The 20000-nt window shown below is 41.2% G+C and overlaps 1 protein-coding gene and 1 long non-coding RNA gene across 2 annotated transcripts in view; one reads left to right on the top strand and one right to left on the bottom strand.

The window, feature by feature from the left end:
• The window catches only part of LOC138978690 (uncharacterized), a 422724-nt gene that overhangs the window by 329964 nt on the left and 72760 nt on the right, over positions 1-20000 (bottom strand). The gene's annotated exons all lie outside the window — the stretch shown is intronic.
• On the top strand, positions 7551-9559 carry LOC138978678 (uncharacterized). Its single transcript, XM_070351466.1, has one exon. It carries the CDS (start codon positions 7814-7816, stop codon positions 9557-9559), a length of 1746 nt encoding a protein of 581 aa, XP_070207567.1. The 5' UTR covers positions 7551-7813.

Raw genomic sequence — 20000 nt, 5'->3', positions numbered from 1 at the left:
TCATATCAAGTGTTACGTCATTCTACAACGGCGTTTTCTTGCAAGATTATATACCGTTACGATAAATCATATGCCATTGCATCATTGAAGGAAAATAAAAGATCGACAATATAAACTGTCTGCCAACATAAAAAATAACAATATTTCCTTAAAAAAAAAAGGACAAATTATAACACTCGCTCCAAAAGAAAATGAAAGTTTCCTGTTAGTCCTTGTATGCTGAATGCAAAAAAGGACAAAGTATAACACTCGCTTCGAAAAAAAATAAAAGTTTTCTATTAGGCTTAGTTCTTGTATGCTGAATGCAAAAAAGGACAAAGTATAACACTCGCTTTGAAAGAAAATGAAAGTTTTCTATTTTCTTGTATGCTGAATGCAAAAAGGGACAAAGTATAACACTCGCTTTGAAAGAAAATGAAAGTTTTCTATTTTCTTGTATGCTGAATGCAAAAAAGGACAAAGTAGAACACTCGCTTTGAAAGAAAATGAAAGTTTTCTATTTTCTTGTATGCTGAATGCAAAAAAGGACAAAGTATAACACTCGCTTTGAAAGAAAATGAAAGTTTTCTATTTTCTTGTATGCTGAATGCAAAAAAGGACAAAGTATAACACTCATTTTGAAAGAAAATGAAAGTTTTCTATACATGTTCTTGTGTGCTGAATGCACGGGGAGAAAAATCCACAGCCAACATAAGCAGCGTAAAACCGCCAAAGAGAAGCAATTAGCAACAACGGCAGTCAAATCTCACTTTATGCCATTTGATCCCTGACACAAATAAGTCCCTTCAAGCCCAAACTGACGTTCGCCGAGACCACATGCTGTTCAGTCTCGGTGTACGTAGTCCTCTTACCCACATAAATCACGTGCACACGAGAACGAGATTTCGTTTCGCCAATCCGTCAGCGGTAGAAATACGGCTTGTTTTCTTTGCACTGACGATACAAGATAATCAAGCCAAGAGGAAAAGGAACGAAAAGTATACTTTAGCTCCAACGTATGACCTGTGTTGTTGGTAGTGGTGTCGTTTTGCCCCTACGCCAAAATCTGTGTTTTGGGATATGTTTCACTGACAAATTTATGTTTTTGAAAACAGGCTTTGAAATGTTTGTGTTCGTGTTGAGGATTTTCAATGCAGGAAGCAGACTTGAAGTGTCTGTTAATATATATTGTGTTAATGTTTGGCCTGCAGGTTTTGAAGTGTGTTTGTTGTTGACACAACTGTTCGCGTTAAAATGGAAGGTGCTATCCAACAACCCGTCCCCAACCCAAAAACCCAAATTAAATCAAGTTAAATAAAACGCTTTCCATGTTTACGTTGCAAAAACACTGCTATAGTTGTATTAGTACCGGCATATTTCAGGCATATTGAAAACATCATGAGGATATTAAACGTCCCTCGCGAAAAACATTCCATACAAAATTTTAAAAAAATTACATTTAGGCTACCTGAACTTACATGTTGCATGTCTTAGACTTGATGTTCTCTTCCTACGCGCTTTCGTCCAAGTCTCTCCTTGTGGTTGTTTGTACTTTCTCCACCCTCCCCCTCCCGCCCGACCGACACCCTCTTCTTTTTTCTCCTCTGTAGATTCTTCTGTTCTTATTTAGTTCCCCACCGCAGGAGCTTTCTAGTTTGCTGTTAGGTAGATTTTTGGTTCCTCTTTCCTGTCATGCTCTCTTTTTCTTCATGAATTCTTTTCTTTTTTCTGCCTTCTTGCTCATTCACCTGTATTTTTTCCAAAAATCTCTTCTCTTGCCGCTTGTCTCGCGATTCATGTATAGTTTAATCTGTTAGTGTTCTGATGTAAGTCCAGCAGTAGATAGGTTAAGCCTATTTTAACATACTGGAAACTGGTAATCTTCCAGTAGGTATTAATTTAGTTTTACTAAAGCCTGCTGGGACACAAGTAATGGGTTAGTGCATTTGTAAACAGGAATCGCTTGACAAGTGGCCCCCTTCATCCCCCCCTTCCTCGTCCTGATATGGCTCTGCGTAGTCGGCTGGACGTTAAGCAACAAATAAACAAACAAAAATTTAGTTCCCCATCCCCATTCCTTCAATTTGTTCTTCTGGTTTATTTTTGTCATGTCCACCTTTATGAAAATGTGTGTAATTTATAGTATTGTTTTGGTCACGTGATAATTATAAGCATTTGCTTGAGTGCGTGTCCTAGGTGAATGTTTTGAATTGTTTCATGCGAAGAATTCTGAATAACATTTTGTTTAAACCAAAGACATTACAGAGTTGGAGAAAGAATTAAAACAAATTAACAAATGTAACAAGGACAGAAAAAAGAGAAAGATGAGAAAGAAATACAGAAAAATAATTTAAAAAAGAAACAAAACAAAAATCAAATCAAAAAACAACAACTTTGAATAAAAATAAAAAATTTTAAACAAAGAACAAAAAATTTTAAGCAACAGAGGAAGACATTGTCAAGAGAGAAAGAAAGAAAGAAAGAAACTTGCGAAATCATGACTGTGCATGCAATGGGAGGAGAAATGAAAAATGGGGGGGGGGGGGGTGTTGCGAAGTTTGGGGCAGACGGCTGGGAAACTCGGGAGGGGGGGGGGGGGGCTGGATGCACTGAACGTTAACATCAACAGTATATGCAAACAAACAATTACACCAAACAGCTCCATGGTTTCGCCATCTACGCGGCTACAGTATCGTCTGGAGAACCTGCAGTTTCGCATGCTACACAAACTTTACCTTCTCACCATATGATGTTATTGTTGTTACACGCGGGGCAAGATGGTGTCTGCATGCGTATTCACTTTCTGAAACATAATAACATTAAGCAGTCAATTATTTTTACGCAGAATCCATAAAAAATATTCCAGGTCAGTCCCTCTGTCCCTAGGTCAAGCGAGATTATTTTCAGTTCGTCATAATGTGTCGGTCGGTCGTGTGCTTGTTTGGTTATCTCCTTTAAATCGGTGGCTATGTGGTATTATATATGGGCTTTTCGTTTGTTGCATCGCTTATTTTTGCCGACAGAATAATATGAAAATCTTGAGTGTGTCTTCAGTTAAAATGTAATAAAAGGTTACTATTCTTTGGTCGAAAAAAATGATTGACTTAATTGTCCCTACAAGTCAATCTTTTTTTCGACCAAAGAATATTCACGTTTTAACATTTTAACTGAAGACACAACTGCATTGTACAGAAGAAACCAATGCGGTCTGAAAAAATTTCTTTCGATTTGTTAATGATGTCATAAAATTAAATGTAAATGGTATGTGATCGGAACGTTCTTCTTCTTCTTCTTCTTCTTCTGCGTTCGTGGGCTGAAACTCCCACGTACACTCGTGTTTTTTGCACGAGTGGAATTTTACGTGTATGACCGTTTTTACCCCGCCATTTAGGCAGCCATACGCCGTTTTCGGAGGAAGCATGCTGGGTATTTTCGTGTTTCTATAACCCACCGAACTCTGACATGGATTACAGGATCTTGTTCGTGCGCACTTGGTCTTGTGCTTGCGTGTACACACGGGGGTGTTCGGACACCGAGGAGAGTCTGCACACAAAGTTGACTCTGAGAAATAAATCTCTCGCCGAACGTGAGGACGAACTCACGCTGACAGCGGCCAACTGGATACAAATCCAGCGCGCTACCGACTGAGCTACATCCCCGCCCTGATCGGAACGTTCAACTTATGACAATTTAACAAAACGTTACATTCACTGTCCTGCGACCCAGCGGGCAGACAGACAAACACCAATGATACAGATAATAAACTTATCTGAAAAAATGTCCAAGACATGCATGAAACTCGCTCAGAGACGGGCGCAGTGGCGTGGTGGAAAGACGTCGGCCTCCTAATCGGGAGGTTGTGAGTTCGAATCCCGGTCGCTGCCGCCTGGTGAGTTAAGTGTGAAGATTTTTCCAATCTCCCAGGTCAACTTATGTGCAGACCTGCTAGTGACTTAACCCCCTTCGTGTGTACACGCAAGCACAAGACCAAGTGCGCACGGAAAAGATCCTGCAATCCATGTCAGAGTTCGGTGGGTTATAGAAACACGAAAATACCCAGCATGCTTCCTCCGAAAGCGGCGTATGGCTGCCTTAATGGGGGGGGGGGGGGGGGGTAAAAACGTTCATACCCGTACAATTCCATTCGTGCAAAAACACGAGTGTACATGGGAGTTTCAGCCCACGAACGCAGAAGAAGAAGAAGAAGAAGTGGGCAGACAGACAAACATCTATGATATAGATAAGAAACTTATCTGAAAAACTGTCCAAGACATGCATGAAACTCGCTCAGAAGACACAAAGGGAATCTGGGCCGCAGCACAGTGAATTTAACCTTTTGTTTTGTCATACATTGTGTATTGTGTATGTGATTGTGTTTTCGTTTATTTAAGGTTGATTTGTTTTTAATGTGTATTGTTGCTGTTATTAAGATTATTATATTTAAGATTGATTTAAGGCTCTTATGTTGTGTATTGTTGCTGTTATTAAGATGATTATATTTAAGATTGTAAGGCGCTTAGAACTATTTTAGGATTTGCGCCCTATAAATACCCTTATTATTATTATGATTATTATTATAAATTAAATGTTCGAATAACATACCATTCTTGTTTGTTTTATTCTGAATTTTGAACGTTGGCAGTGATGCAAGCTTGTATTGAACTGTAGAACATTATTCAAATATTGACGGTAAAATGGATATGTTTGTGATTGTGATAATTAACTCATTCACCAGTGTCGTTGATCCCTAGTCAATACTGAAAGCTTTTTCCCCGATAAAAGTTTGTTTCATATTTTTAATCGCGATTCACATATATTCGATGCGCACAGAAAACAGCACCTGATATCTCGTTTTAGTGCAACGGTTTTTTGTCTTCCCTTTAAAATGTAATCGCAGTATTAATCGAAGGAATCACTATTCACATATTCGATGCGTACAAAAGAAAACAGCACCTGCTATTTCTTTAGAGTAAAATGCGTTTGTTTTCCTCCCTCGGTAATCGCAGTACAGTGGAACCCCCCTTTTAAGACCTCCAAAAACCTGAGAAAATCAGGTCTTAAAATGGAGGGAGTCTTAAAATGGAGGGAGTCTTAAAATGGAGGGAGTCTTAAAATGGAGGGAGTCTTAAAATGGAGGGAGTCTTAAAATGGGGGTACATTTAGAGATGCTATGAACAGAAAATCTGAGAAAACAGGGTCTTAAAAGGGAGGGAGTCTTAAATTGGGGGGTCTTAAAAGGGGGGTTCCACTGTATTAATCGAAGGAAGGAAAGACAACTTGAGAAAACAGCCTCAAGAAAGTATAGTTCTTCACAGTGAGATCATACCCTTGACAAAAACCCACCGCCAGACCCAGTCTCCTTAAAGCTCTTTATTCGTTTTCGCACCATCTACAAATTAGTGTTTTGAAAAACATTTCCCAATTTTCACATTCCCGAACGCATACAAACCCGTCTCGTTGTCAAAATGAATGTTTAGAAAACAGGCTTCCAACCACGAGGCGGTATACAAAGTTCGCTTTTCTCAGTGCAACCAGCGACAAATCAAACGTTTGCCAAACAACCTGTATTTGTTTGACGTTCAAATTTTGTGTTGTGCTGCGGGACTCGCTTTCCATTGCCCCTGCGGGCTTGGGGAGAATTAGAAATGTTTATACAATAGACGCTCCGCATGTACAGCCAAGAGTTGTCTTTCTTGCGCGGTGGCTTCCGGCGCGAGAGCTTGGAACAAAAAACAAAAGAGTGTATACGATGATAGTTGATATTTGCCGATTGCAGAAGGCGTTATGCCGGAAGGGATGATTTGACGATTAAATTGTCGGGTGTTATAGTTGGTTTTATCCTCTACGATTTTTGTTTTGTTTTCTTTTTTCGTGTGTGGGGGTGGGGGGAGGGGGGGGCGAAGTGGATGGCCATGATGCAGTTCAGTTTTTGATTATTCATTATTAGCAAAACAAAAGACACGCTTTAATTAGTGGGTAAATGAGATTTATGATATGAATGTTTTTAATTTGGTGAACTTTGCAGACAGATGGTTGTTGTAACTGACGGTTGTTGTAACTTGGTTTAATTCTCAAGTATTGGATGCATACACTTGCAGCTACAGGGAGGACGTCAGCCGGCTTTGTTTACCTCACACAAACTTAATACTGACTATTCCCCTCCCCTCCAAAGTGCTTCTGATCGAACTTTGGACCATGTAATCCTCCCTCTGATACTAATTTGTGATGAGAAATGGTATTTTGACTTTAGATATTTTGCGTTGAAGCTAATTTCATTTTCTTATTAGTAACCGCTCGGTGCATTTTTCGAAGAAATCGAATTTGGGGTAAAAGCGATCGAACTACATTACAAATCTGCTTCATTTGCAAGATCTTGACATGTTTTTCTCCCTCAAGATAATTGTACCGCTTGAAATTGGCGGAGAAACATTCAGTCTGCAGTTAACTTTGGCTGACGCTTGGCTGACGTCCTCCCGATAGCTGCAGGGCCGGATCTGGGGGGGGGGGGGATTCCTGGGGTTCCGGAACCCCCTTCCCACCCCCCCCCTGGCCATCCAATGTACCTCTCAGAGAAAACAAAATGTGGACTTTGGACCTCTGCCTTCAATTGGAACCCCCCCCCCCCCCCCCCTCAAACGAACTTGGTCCGGCCCTGAGCTGCATGTGATGCATACCACTGCCAGTAAGCCGTAACAGACAAGAAAATTGTTTGATTAAAATCAACATGGCCGAAGCAATGTTTTCATAAAAGAAGCGGCATTGTACGGGCACATGTTGAATTTGGGTTACATGTGTATTTGAAAATCCGTAGGCATAAAAACATGCACAAGAGGAAGACACAGACAAAGACATACATACAGAGAGAGAGAGAGAGAAGAAAAAAACACCTGTAACTGGTCTCGTGAGAACGGTAACAAAACGAGACATGTCACCTCTCCGAATGCATTCCAATAGATGGCTCCTGCGGCCATCAATAGATACTAAATGAGGCATTTAGCTTTGTCACTGACATGTTGATTCAAATACGCAGTTGAATACTCGTAAATAATACATTCTGTGTATACAGTTTGAAACCGTCAAAAGCAATGGTTTGAAATTTGGTGTTGTCGTGCTAAATACTATTGCATTATGGAGTCCGTTCTTCATACTTGTTCTCTTTTAATGAAAGAAGTAGCTTACAACGCAAACATCTGTGAAGTGAATAAAGAATGCGCACTTCACGTAGATTTGCATGCATGGGTGATGGTATTTCTTTAGATGATCAATACCCCTTTATAACTATGCTGCAGGACAATGAAAGAAATGTCAGTCTTTTGACTTCGTAATTCGATTTTATTTTTTCAAAACGTTGTGATTAATATTTATGTTAATGCATTTTTCTTTCTTCTCTTTTCAGCCACTCTGGTTTGGAAAAAAACACTGGACTTGTCATCAAAACATACTGGATAATCGCCAAGACGAGAACATAGGAAGAACCAGGATATCCATTGAAGAGTTATCAAGATCCGAGAAAAAAAATTAACATTTGTTACGCGTTTTCTTTAATTGAATAATGATTCGCAGAGCAAACTGATCCGTGTTGTTGTATGCGCCTTAGCTCAACAGACTCTTGATTTTTGTAATACATGAAACTGCAACCATTTCGTGGTTTTTATTCAAAATGAACATTTTAAACAAGAAGACACAGTAATGAGGCTGGACACCAAAAAGTATGAATGTTTGTATCCTGATGAGTAACAGGTTACATCAGTAGAGAGTGCAAAAGGCCTCAAAACTCTGTGAGGAATATCCGGATTTAGCCATAACTGTAATTAAGGTGGTCCACCAACTTACGATGGACTACTGTAGCAGACTACCACTAGGGGGCGCCTCGGAGTTCCTGCACGCGCAGAGCATCAAGTTGGAACATCCCGTCGCCATGGGAACCGATCTCGGTTTGAGGTCTTCCGTATCCGGGTCGGACTACACGTATCGATTTGCGGACTCCGCCACAGAGCTAGGACACCGTGGCGCAGTGGTTGGCAACACTGATCTAGGGATGAAGGACTCGATGGATCTAACCATGGAGTACGGCAGAAGATCCACAATGGCTGGATCCGCTTTCACCACTTCGGATCTGAACCAGAAATCGTCCGCGAGTATGAGCGAGTTTCGCCATAAAAGCTCCCTAGCAGGGTCAGATTATGGACAGAAGAGTAGTCTGACAGGGTCAGAATTTGGACATAAAAGCTCGCTCCCCGGACCAGATTACGGACATAAGAGTTTACTCTCTGCGACTGATTACGGGCATAAGAGTTTACACTCTGCCTCTGATTACGGGCATAAGAGTTTACTCTCTGCTTCTGATTACGTGCATAAGAACTCACACGCCGGCTACGGTTCTAAAAGTGTATTGTCTGGTTCCGACTATGTACACAAAACAGGTCTTCCTTCGTCGGACTACGGAGCCAAGACAGCGGCTACCCTATCTGAATACTGTGCGAAGAACCCGAGTTTGAACTTCGGTCACAAGCTGACGTCATCTTCGGAGCTGTGCGAGCAGAACAAGACGTCATCCTCGCTCTGCAAGTCGAACACGACGAACAGGGATCGGGATCACTCGCCCGGCAGCTACAAATCCGAACCACGAGACACCGACTCTGCAAGCAAGTCTCCTTCCCGAAACGACGTCAAGAAGGAGAACAACAACAACAACGACGGCAACAACAACACCAACAACAGCGACGACGCTGCCACCACCAAAAATAGCAGCAGCAACAACACTAACGACAACACAAAAGAGACCGACAGTTTCAAAGACCCAAACGTCAAGCCTCCATACAGCTACGTCGCCCTCATCGCCATGGCAATCAAGGAGTCCGGAGAGAAGCGGCTGACCCTCAGCGGCATCTACCAGTTCATCGTGGGCAAGTTCCCGTACTACGAGAAGAACAAGAAGGGATGGCAGAACTCCATCCGACACAACCTTTCGCTCAACGAGTGCTTCGTCAAGGTCCCGCGCGAGGGGGGAGGCGAAAGAAAGGGCAACTTCTGGACCCTGGACCCCGCCTTCGACGACATGTTCGAGAAGGGCAACTACCGGAGGAGACGGAGGATGAAGAGGCCCTACCGTCCCCCCATCTCCCTCCCCAAGCCCCTCTTCGCGGACTCCAACTGCGGCTTCGGACCCATGTCGTTCGCGGCCAAAGCCTACCTGGGGCAGAGCTACCACCACCATCACCAGCAGTACTCCCAGTACCCCGGGTGGGCCCTCACCGCCCACCACCCGCATCACGCAGCCGGAATGACGTCATCCAACATGGGTATGACGTACGGGGGTGGAAGTACCTGTCAGCGGGTACCCGCTTCTATCAACGGCCTCAACCCCTACCCTTCCATGCAGAGCGGGGGGATGCCGGGAGGGATGCAGATCTCCCCCACCCCCTCCCCCTACTCCCACACCCCCCACAGTCAGTTCAACGTCAACGAGTATGCGTCGGTGGGGGCCGGGACGTCAGCGGCAGCTTTCGGCTTCCCGTGTCGTCAGCAGAGCGTCAGCGACAACTTCAGCCCCGTCTACAGCTACTGGAGTGACAGGTGACGTCATTAAGTTCTGGTTTTACGTCATAGTTGAGGGTGTTGCGTTTTTAAAGGACATGTATCTGTTTGTTCGTTTGTTTGTTTGTTTCTTTCTTTCTTTGTTTGTTCCTTTGTTTGTTTCTTTTTTATATTTAGTCAAGTTTTGACTAAATATTTTCGTAGAGGGGGGAATCGAGACGAGGGTCGTGGTGTATGTGTGTGTGTGTGTGTGTGTGTGTGTCTGTCTGTCTGTCTGTCTGTCTGTCTGTGTGTGTGTGTAGAGCGATTCAGACCAAACTACTGGACCGATCTTTATGAAATTTTACATGAGAGTTCCTGGGATTGATATCCCCGAACGTTTTTTTCATTTTTTTGATAAATGTCTTTGATGACGTCATATCCGGCTTTTCGTGAAAGTTGAGGCGGCACTGTCACGCCCTCATTATTCAACCAAATTGGTTGAAATTTTGGTCAAGTAATCTTCGACGAAGCCCGGGGTTCGGTATTGCATTTCAGCTTGGTGGCTTAAAAATTAATTAATGACTTTGGTCATTAAAAATCTGAAAATTGTAAAAAAAAATAAAAATGTATAAAACGATCCAAATTTACGTTTATCTTATTCTCCATCATTTGCTGATTCCAAAAACATATAAATATGTTATATTCGGATTAAAAACAAGCTCTGAAAATTAAATATATAAAAATTATTATCAAAATTAAATTGTCCAAATCAATTTAAAAACACTTTCATCTTATTCCTTGTTGGTTCCTGATTCCAAAAACATATAGATATGATATGTTTGGATTAAAAACACGCTCAGAAAGTTAAAACAAAGAGAGGTACAGAAAAGCGTGCTACCCTTCTTAGCGCAACTACTACCCCGCTCTTCTTGTCAATTTCACTGCCTTTGCCATGAGCGGTGGACTGACGATGCTACGAGTATACGGTCTTGCTGAAAAATGGCAGCTACTTGACTAAATATTGTATTTTCGCCTTACGCGACTTGTTTCTTCTTTGTTTCTGTACAGAAATGTCATGTAACAGCTCATGCGCTTGGCTCGTAGTTTATGTATTTTTTCTCATCCTCTGAAGATTTCATCGGGTATATATTTATTCGACCGTTTGTTTGTTTGTTTGTTTTCGCTTCTTTTTTATATTTAGTCAAGTTTTGACTAAATATTTTAACATCGAGGGGGAATCGAAACGAGGGTCGTGGTGTATGTGCGTGTGTGTGTGTGTGTGTGCGTGTGTGTGTGTGTGTGTCTGTGTGTGTGTGTAGAGCGATTCAGACTAAACTACTGGACCGATCTTTATGAAATTTGACATGAGAGTTCCTGGGTATGAAATCCCCATACGTTTTTTTCATTTTTTTGATAAATGTCTTTGATGACGTCATATCCGGCTTTTCGTGAAAGTTGAGGCGGCACTGTCACGCCCTCATTTTTCAACCAAATTGGTTGAAATTTTGGTCAAGTAATCTTCGACGAAGCCCGGGGTTCGGTATTGCATTTCAGCTTGGTGGCTTAAAAATTAATTAATGACTTTGGTCATTAAAAATCTGAAAATTGTAAAAAAAAATAAAAATTTATAAAACGATCCAAATTTACGTTTATCTTATTCTTCATCATTTGCTGATTCCAAAAACATATAAATATGTTATATTCGGATTAAAAACAAGCTCTGAAAATTAAATATATAAAAATTATTATCAAAAATTTCTTTTCCAAATCAATTTAAAAACACTTTCATCTTATTCCTTGTCGGTTCCTGATTCCAAAAATATATAGATATGATATGTTTGGATTAAAAACACGCTCAGAAAGTTAAAACGAATTCCACGGGCACTGCCTTTGCCACGGGCGGTGGAGTGACGATGCTACGAGTATACGGTCTTGCTGCGTTGCGTTGCGTTCAGTTTCATTCTGTGAGTTCGACAGCTACTTGACTAAATATTGTATTTTCGCCTTACGCGACTTGTTTCTTTGTATGTTTTTCCTTGAAAACGATGTGCTAGAACGTTTTGGAAGTGTTTGGAAATCTAAAATGTAGCCTACAGTTCAAATACAGAACATTGGCTGAAGGTTTTACTTTTTTGTCGCACCTCATCTTTTTTTCAAAATGCGAAAGAAAATTAAAGCATACCATTTTGTTTAATTGTGATCACGCACAATGGTATGGGTAATAAATATTATGAGCTTTACATGAAGCTATTTTTCAGTCTGTTGTGTGTTTGTTTGTTTCTGTGTTTGCCAGTTTGTAAGTTTGTTTGTCTGTTGTTGTTGTGTTTGTTTGTGTGTGTGTGTGTGTGTGTGTGTGTGTGTGTGTGTGTGTGTGTGTGTGTGTGTGTGTGTGTGTGTGTGTGTGTGTGTGTGTTCTTGTTGTTTTTTATTTGAGGGGGGAGGGGGGGTTATTATCCAAGCGGAGCGCGGGCGGAGCCCGCGCGTAGCGAGGTAGTTTTTTTTTTCATCTCCCAGCACTGAACATTTTTTTGCCAAGTGGTGTCTGTCTGGACATTGTTCTAGAATTCATCTTTTAGCACAATATTAGCGACACTGTTTGGACAATTCTATTAAAATTAGGCGTACAAACTGATTTTGTTTCGGGGAATCCTCTCAGAGGATCAGAATTTTCATATAATATCATCGGAAGCTGTTACAACGGGAAAATGTGAAACTTTTGTCACTTTTTAACATGGAATTTCATCTTTGAGCGTTTCAAGCGGACTTTAATAAAATAGTTATTTGCGAATTATGCAGCGGAAGACACTCACCGGTTCAACATGTGTATGGTCATTAAACCTCAAAACATTTCAGAAAGTGGTTTAGACAAACACCTCCGCCATGGGAGGGTGACTGGTTTGTAGCTGAAGAGTTTTTTTCTAAAGTGTGTTCTAAATACAAATGACGTACTGGTAATGATGTAATGAGTTGTTCTAATCTTGTTCTTGGAACTCTTGCTGTTCCAAGCTTGTTCTTAGCAAGTCTTGGTAACGAGAACAAAGACTATCAATGAAATCTTTAGAAATAACCTCTGACAACGACGACGATGACGACGACGACGACGATAACAACAACAACAACAAATGACATCGACGACGACGACGACAACAACAACAACAACAACAACAACAACAACAACAAAAACAACAACACGAGAACAACAACAATCACGACAACGAACATGACAACAACAACACCAACAACTACGACGACAACTACAACGACTGGGTTATGATGACATCACCAATGATTTAAAGGCCGTTAAAAAATCGTTAAATCCTATTTCTTCACTGATTCTTATGAAATTTTAAAGGTTGGTTTGTTGTCCCCAACTTATTTTCACTCCATACTTTTCCAGAAGAAAAACATAATTTTGGCAGTTAAAAACCGTTAAATTTCAATTCTTCACCGATATTTATGAAATTTTGTGGGTAGGTTCGTTGTCCCCAACTGATTTTCACTCTATACTTTTCCAGAAGAAAGACATAATTTTGGCAGTTAAAAAACGTTAAATTTCAATTCTTCACCTATCTTTATGAAATTTAGTGGGTGGGTCCGTTGTCCCAAACTGAATTTTAAGACATACTTTTCCAGACAAAAAACCTTATTTTTGGCAGTTAAAAACCGTTAAATCTCAATTCTTCATCGATATTTTTATGAAATTTTGTGGGTAGGTTCGTTGTCCCCAACTGATTTTCACTCCATACTTTTCCAGAAGAAAAACATAATTTTGGCAGTTAAAAACCGTTACATTTAAATTTTCACCTATCTTTATGAAATTTAGTGGGTGGGTCCGTTGTCCCAAACTGAATTTCAAGACAAACTATTCCAGTCAAAAAAACTTATTTTTGGCAGTTAAAAACCGTTAAGTCTCAATTCTACAGCGATATTTATGACATTTTGTGGGTAGGTTTGTTGTCAGATTTGACATGATGGCAGAATTGAAAGTGTGAGATATCCTGATGTTTCACAATTTATGCTGCATAATTCAGCCCCATAGGCGCTTGAATTTTAGGTGGAGTTGGGGTTTTTTTCAGCCCAAACCAGTAACCCCCACATGGTTTTCATGTCCCTTTCTGAGAGACTTCAAGAAGTTTCAATTTGACGTCATGATTAGCCTGCCGCATTAGCAAGTATGAAAACACGTCATCGATGACACATTTTAAGAGAGAGAGAGAGAGAGAGAGAGAGAGAGAGAGAGAGAGAGAGAGAGAGAGAGAGAGAGAGAGAGAGAGAGAGAGAGAGAGAGAATCATGTACACACAGATGGACGACTTCGCTTGGGGTATGTACTGCCCGGCAGTACACATCTACTTAATTTATGTATTTATTCATTAATTTATCCATTATCATTTGTTTTGTTGATATTATTCCTTTGCTATTTTTCTTACGTTTCTTCTTCTTCATTGATACGATAATAACATACAGTGTGTAGTTGCCCCTTCGCCTTTTTTCTATTTTTTATCCAAGCGGAGCGCGGGCGAAGCCCGCGCGTAGCGAGGTAGTTTTTTTTTTCATCTCCCAGCACTGAAAATTTTTTGGCCAAGTGGTGTCTGTCTGGACATTGTTCTAGAATTCATCTTTTAGCACAATATTAGCGACACTGTTTGGACAATTCTATTAAAATTAGGCGTACAAACTGATTTTGTTTCGGGGAATCCTCTCAGAGGATCAGAATTTTCATATAATATCATCGGAAGCTGTTACAACGGGAAAATGTGAAACTTTTGTCACTTTTTAACATGGAATTTCATCTTTGAGCGTTTCAAGCGGACTTTAATAAAATAGTTATTTGCGAATTAAGCAGCGGAAGACACTCACCGGTTCAACATGTGTATGGTCATTAAACCTCAAAACATTTCAGTAAGTGGTTTAGACAAACACCTCCGCCATGTGAGGGTGACTGGTTTGTAGCTGAAGAGTTTTTTTCTAAAGTGTGTTCTAAATACAAATGACGTACTGGTAATGATGTAATGAGTTGTTCTAATCTTGTTCTTGGAACTCTTGCTGTTCCAAGCTTGTTCTTAGCAAGTCTTGGTGACGAGAACAAAGACTATCAATGAAATCTTTAGAAATAACCTCTGACAACGACGACGATGACGACGACGACGACGATAACAACAACAACAACAAATGACATCGACGACGACGACGACAACAACAACAACAACAACAACAACAACAACAACAACAACAACAACACGAGAACAACAACAATCACGACAACGAACATGACAACAACAACACCAACAACTACGACGACAACTACAACGACTGGGTTATGATGACATCACCAATGATTTAAAGGCCGTTAAAAAATCGTTAAATCCTATTTCTTCACTGATTCTTATGAAATTTTAAAAGTAGGTTTGTTGTCCCCAACTTATTTTCACTCCATACTTTTCCAGAAGAAAAACATAATTTGGGCAGTTAAAAACCGTTAAAATTCAATTCTTCACCGATATTTATGAAATTTTGTGGGTAGGTTCGTTGTCCCCAACTGATTTTCACTCTATACTTTTCCAGAAGAAAGACATAATTTTGGCAGTTAAAAAACGGTAAATTTCAATTCTTCACCTATCTTTATGAAATTTAGTGGGTGGGTCCGTTGTCCCAAACTGAATTTTAAGACATACTTTTCCAGACAAAAAACCTTATTTTTGGCAGTTAAAAACCGTTAAATCTCAATTCTTCATCGATATTTATGAAATTTTGTGGGTAGGTTCGTTGTCCCCAACTGATTTTCACTCCATACTTTTCCAGAAGAAAAACATAATTTTGGCAGTTGAAAACCGTTACATTTAAATTTTCACCTATCTTTTTGAAATTTAGTGGGTGGCTCCGTTGTCCCAAACTGAATTTCAAGACAAACTATTCCAGTCAAAAAAACTTATTTTTGGCAGTTAAAAACCGTTAAGTCTCAATTCTACACCAATATTTATGACATTTTGTGGGTAGGTTTGTTGTCAGATTTGACATGATGGCAGAATTGAAAGTGTGAGATATCCTGATGTTTCACAATTTATGCTGCATAATTCAGCCCCATAGGCGCTTGAATTTTAGGTGGAGTTGGGGTTTTTTTCAGCCCAAACCAGTAACCCCCACATGGTTTTCATGTCCCTTTCTGAGAGACTTCAAGAAGTTTCAATTTGACGTCATGATTAGCCTGCCGCATTAGCAAGTATGAAAACACGTCATCGATGACACATTTTAAGACAGAGAGAGAGAGAGAGAGAGAGAGAGAGAGAATCATGTACACACAGATGGACGACTTCGCTTGGGGTATGTACTGCCCGGCAGTACACATCTACTTAATTTTTTTTATTATATTTATTTTTGTGTACGAAACTTCTTGTTATACTTTGTGTTTCTGTAAAGCTTTATTTTTTATAAATTGTCCGCCGATGTCAGGCTTCTGTCTCCACTCCGACCCCCCCCCCCCCTCCCGTAAATTTATTTTTTAACAATAATTAAAGTATTCCTTTTAGTTTTGTGTTTGTATTCACGTTTTATTATTTTCTATTGTTCACCTTATCCACTTGTTCTTTATTTTGACTGCTTGCGTTATAATTTGAAAGTGATCTTTCTGATATTGTTTTCACTTCTTTTGTATCCTTCCTATAAATGCTCTTCATTTTCACACACAAATTTTCATTTTGTTTTACATCGCAATGCATTTACTCCCCACCCCCCCCCCCCCACCCCCGGCCCCTCTTCTCACCCCCCCCCCTCCCCCCATCCCCCATGCAGATGTCTTCAGACACATGAAGATCTCTCTTTCTTGTTCTCTTCTAAAGTAGCGGGCTTCTCTTATCCTGGGCGAAATACTGCCGTACAGCTCATTTACTTAACGTCGCGAAAACGTCGGCTTTGAAATAGAAAACCCCCCCTTTTAGCGGCAAAGCAGCCTTCTGTGTTTTTCTTCGCTTTCTCCGCTGATTTGATAGAAAATATGAAATTTGTCTGATACTCTTTACCTCTGTGAAACAGGCGTTACTGCCATGGACGTGAACTTGTAGTCCTGACAGCTATAGTAGTTAATTTGTATGTCCTCTTAGGACCGATTGGCCTGTCTTGGGACAGGTATAGAGTTAATATGCTATGTGAGGGCACCAAACACAGGACAGGTATAGAGTTAATATGCTATGTGAGGGCACCAAACACAGGACAGGTATAGAGTTAATATGCTATGTGAGGGCACCAAACACAGGACAGGTATAGAGTTAATATGCTATGTGAGGGCACCAAACACAGGACAGAAATAGAGTTAATATGCTATGTGAGGGCACCAAACACAGGACAGGTATAGAGTTAATATGCTATGTGAGGGCACCAAACACAGGACAGGTATGGAGATAATATGCTATGTGAGGGCACCAAACACAGGACAGGTATAGAGTTAATATGCTATGTGAGGGCACCAAACACAGGACAGGTATAGAGTTAATATGCTATGTGAGGGCACCAAACACAGGACAGAAGTGCAAACAAAGAACACATACGAAGACGTCGGCCTCCTAATCGGAAGGTCGTGTGTTCGAATCCCGGTCGCTGCCGCCTGGTGGGTTAAAAGTGGAGATTGTTCCGATCTCCCAGATCAACTTATGTGCAGACCTGCTAGTGACTTGACCCCCTTCGTGTGTACACGCAAGCACAAGACAAAGTGCGCACAGAAAAGATCCTGTAATCCATGTCAGAGTTCGGTGGGTTATAGAAACACGAAAATACCCAGCATGCTTCCCCAGAAATATATAGTGCTGTCCCTTCTGCGCTGAGCGGCTGCATTTCAGGGCTCTCTCATATTTCGTACTGTGCGCATTGAGTCGCCTTGTGGTGAAATATGTGCGCGATATAAATTCTCGTATTATAATAATTAGAATAATTTCAAAATGGGGATGGGGGGCGGGGGCGGCGTGTGTGTGTATGTGTGATCGTGCGTGTGTGTGTGTGTGTGTGTGTGTGTGTATGTGTGTGTGTGTGTGTGTGTTTATCCTTACTACTTACATTTTGTGAAGACAACATTCCAAAAAAATCCGAGAAGACGAGTCAGGGCATGGGGTTCTGGCTAAAGTCCCAAGGGAAGGAAAGAAGGGGGTGGGGGTGGGGGTGTGTGGGGGGGGGGGGGGGGGGGTTACGGATATTTATTTACTTGAAGAGCAAACTTGTCAGTGATTGATTCCTCATAATTTGGAGGTGGGGGGGGGGGCCGGGGGTAGCAGAGAGATATATATAAACATATATACATATATATATATATATATGCAGACATTTAATTACTCGAAGAGCATGGCTGTTTGTGATTGATTCCTGATAGTTTACGTCACTCTTCATGCAATCAAAACGGGACGTCAATTTTCTTCTGCTTTCTAGCTGTCTTCAACAGCTTTCTCCAGCGCCCATCTGGAACGTCATGCATCACTCTCGACGCAATGTCATAACAAACTGCATCGGTCCCGGCTTATCTACATCGACGTACAAAAGTTGTGATTGCAAATGTTACTCTCCTCTGAATCGCTTTTTATAATTTATTTTTTCTAATTGGAGAAGTTGCCCGCCTGCTTCCGCTGCACGGATTACCTGGTGACTTGACCAAAGTCTGACACCGAGAAAATCTCTCATTCGTCGACAGTGATACATCGAGTTTTACAAATTGAGCGAGCTGCTATTTAGTACGAAAACACCGGAAATTAGCCGTAAGGCCAAAAAAAAAAATAGGTGTGGTTACGGTAACATAGCCAAAAAAAATAGGGTAGCCAGGTAGGTAGGCAATCACTTTTTTTTTTTAACTTTTTTTTCTAATGTGTACAAATTAAACCTACTTGACAGGGAAATAAGTGTGCGACACGGGCGCTTTCGCTTTCATTGCGTTTTTTGCACTCGTTTTTTTTTTTTTTTTTTTTTTTTTTTTTTGACAAATGTAATAAAAAGTTATAGGATCGGCCCCTAAAAATAGGGTAGGTCGGGTTACCGTAACCACACCTATTTTTTTTTTTTTAGGCCTAAGTGATTTATTGTGTGTATATATATATTTGTTGTATCATCCCTCGGCCTCCGTCACCAAAAACATGCACCAACACAGTCACAGCGCTACCCAGAAACATGTACTCAACGGATTAAATTAATGTGTGCCCGTTTCGACAACAAAAAGATAAACGCCTATATTTAACAGACCACACACAGACATACATACACAGACGGTAGCCAGGCAGCCAGCCAGCCGCTATAAGCCAGCCAGCAACACAGCAACAAATACACACTCACACACACACATACACACACACACGCATACACACACGCACACACACACATACACACACACACACACACACGTTCACCCCCCCACACACACACACACATACACACGCACACACGCACACACACACACACACACACAAACGAAAAGCGGTGCAGGCTGCCAGGTCAGGACTCATAGTTCAAAGCTTTTGGGCTTTCGAGTCAAAACGACAGGGTTCAACCAGGTAAGACCATCTTTGCGTAATGAAAAATCTCTCATCAATTTTTTGCCTGTGCGGGTTTTTAATTAAGTGCACGTGCAGCTAAACCAAAAAAAAGTCATGTGGCACCTGTCCGCGCGTGCACCGACGCACGCAGATTTGCCAACACATTTCGAAGAATGTAAAACATGCACGCTATGATAATCATGTCACTTTTCGCAAGGCCGGAGAGATCAGTGTCACATTTCTTTCGTAGGAGGGCATACAGTGTCTGAGAGTCAGTGTAATCATTAGTGCGGTATAACTGAATTGTCGACGTCCAAACAGTACGTGATAGGTCACACGAATATAAACGAATCTTGACGTTGCGTCCGATTTGCGTCAATATATACACTGACCGTGCGCAGCTGACCTGATGAAGCTGCAGTGACTGCAGGGCATTGCGTTGGATGAAAGTTATGAATGTGGGTATTTACTTGTGAAGTACATTTTTTTTCCACTTTCCGGCCGTTGTTGCACCGGACAGGGACGAATCAGTAGCAAGAACCAAAAGTGAACGCACGGTTTCGGTACCGAGAATTATCGTCTGCGTGTATAGACTATACCTTCATGTATGCGCTTTTTTGTTTGGAATACTTGAACTATTCCTGTTTCTCTGTCTCTGTCTCTGTCTGTCTCTGTCTGTCTCTGTCTCTCTCTCTTATCTCCGTCTCTACACTCTCTCCCTCACTCTCTCTCTTCTCTCTCTCTCTCTTCCCTCTCTCTCTCTCTCTCTCTCTCTCTCTCTCTCCAGGGCCGGACCAAATGAGTTGTAAGGGGGGGTTCCTCCTTTTTTGGGGGGGCAAATCAGCGAAGTGGCGAAGCCACAAGCGCGCGCCTGCAAAGCAGGCGCGCGAACTAGGGGGGTCCGGGGGCATGCTCCCCCGGAAAATTTTTGAAAAACGGTTAAAATCTGTGCAATCTGGTGCATTCTGGGCCTTGTTTTGAGGGTTAAGAGCAGCATTGTTTT

The sequence above is a fragment of the Littorina saxatilis genome, linkage group LG10 (assembly GCF_037325665.1).
Source record: "Littorina saxatilis isolate snail1 linkage group LG10, US_GU_Lsax_2.0, whole genome shotgun sequence".
Classification (NCBI taxonomy): domain Eukaryota; kingdom Metazoa; phylum Mollusca; class Gastropoda; order Littorinimorpha; family Littorinidae; genus Littorina; species Littorina saxatilis.
This window is presented reverse-complemented; position numbering and strand designations above follow the sequence as displayed.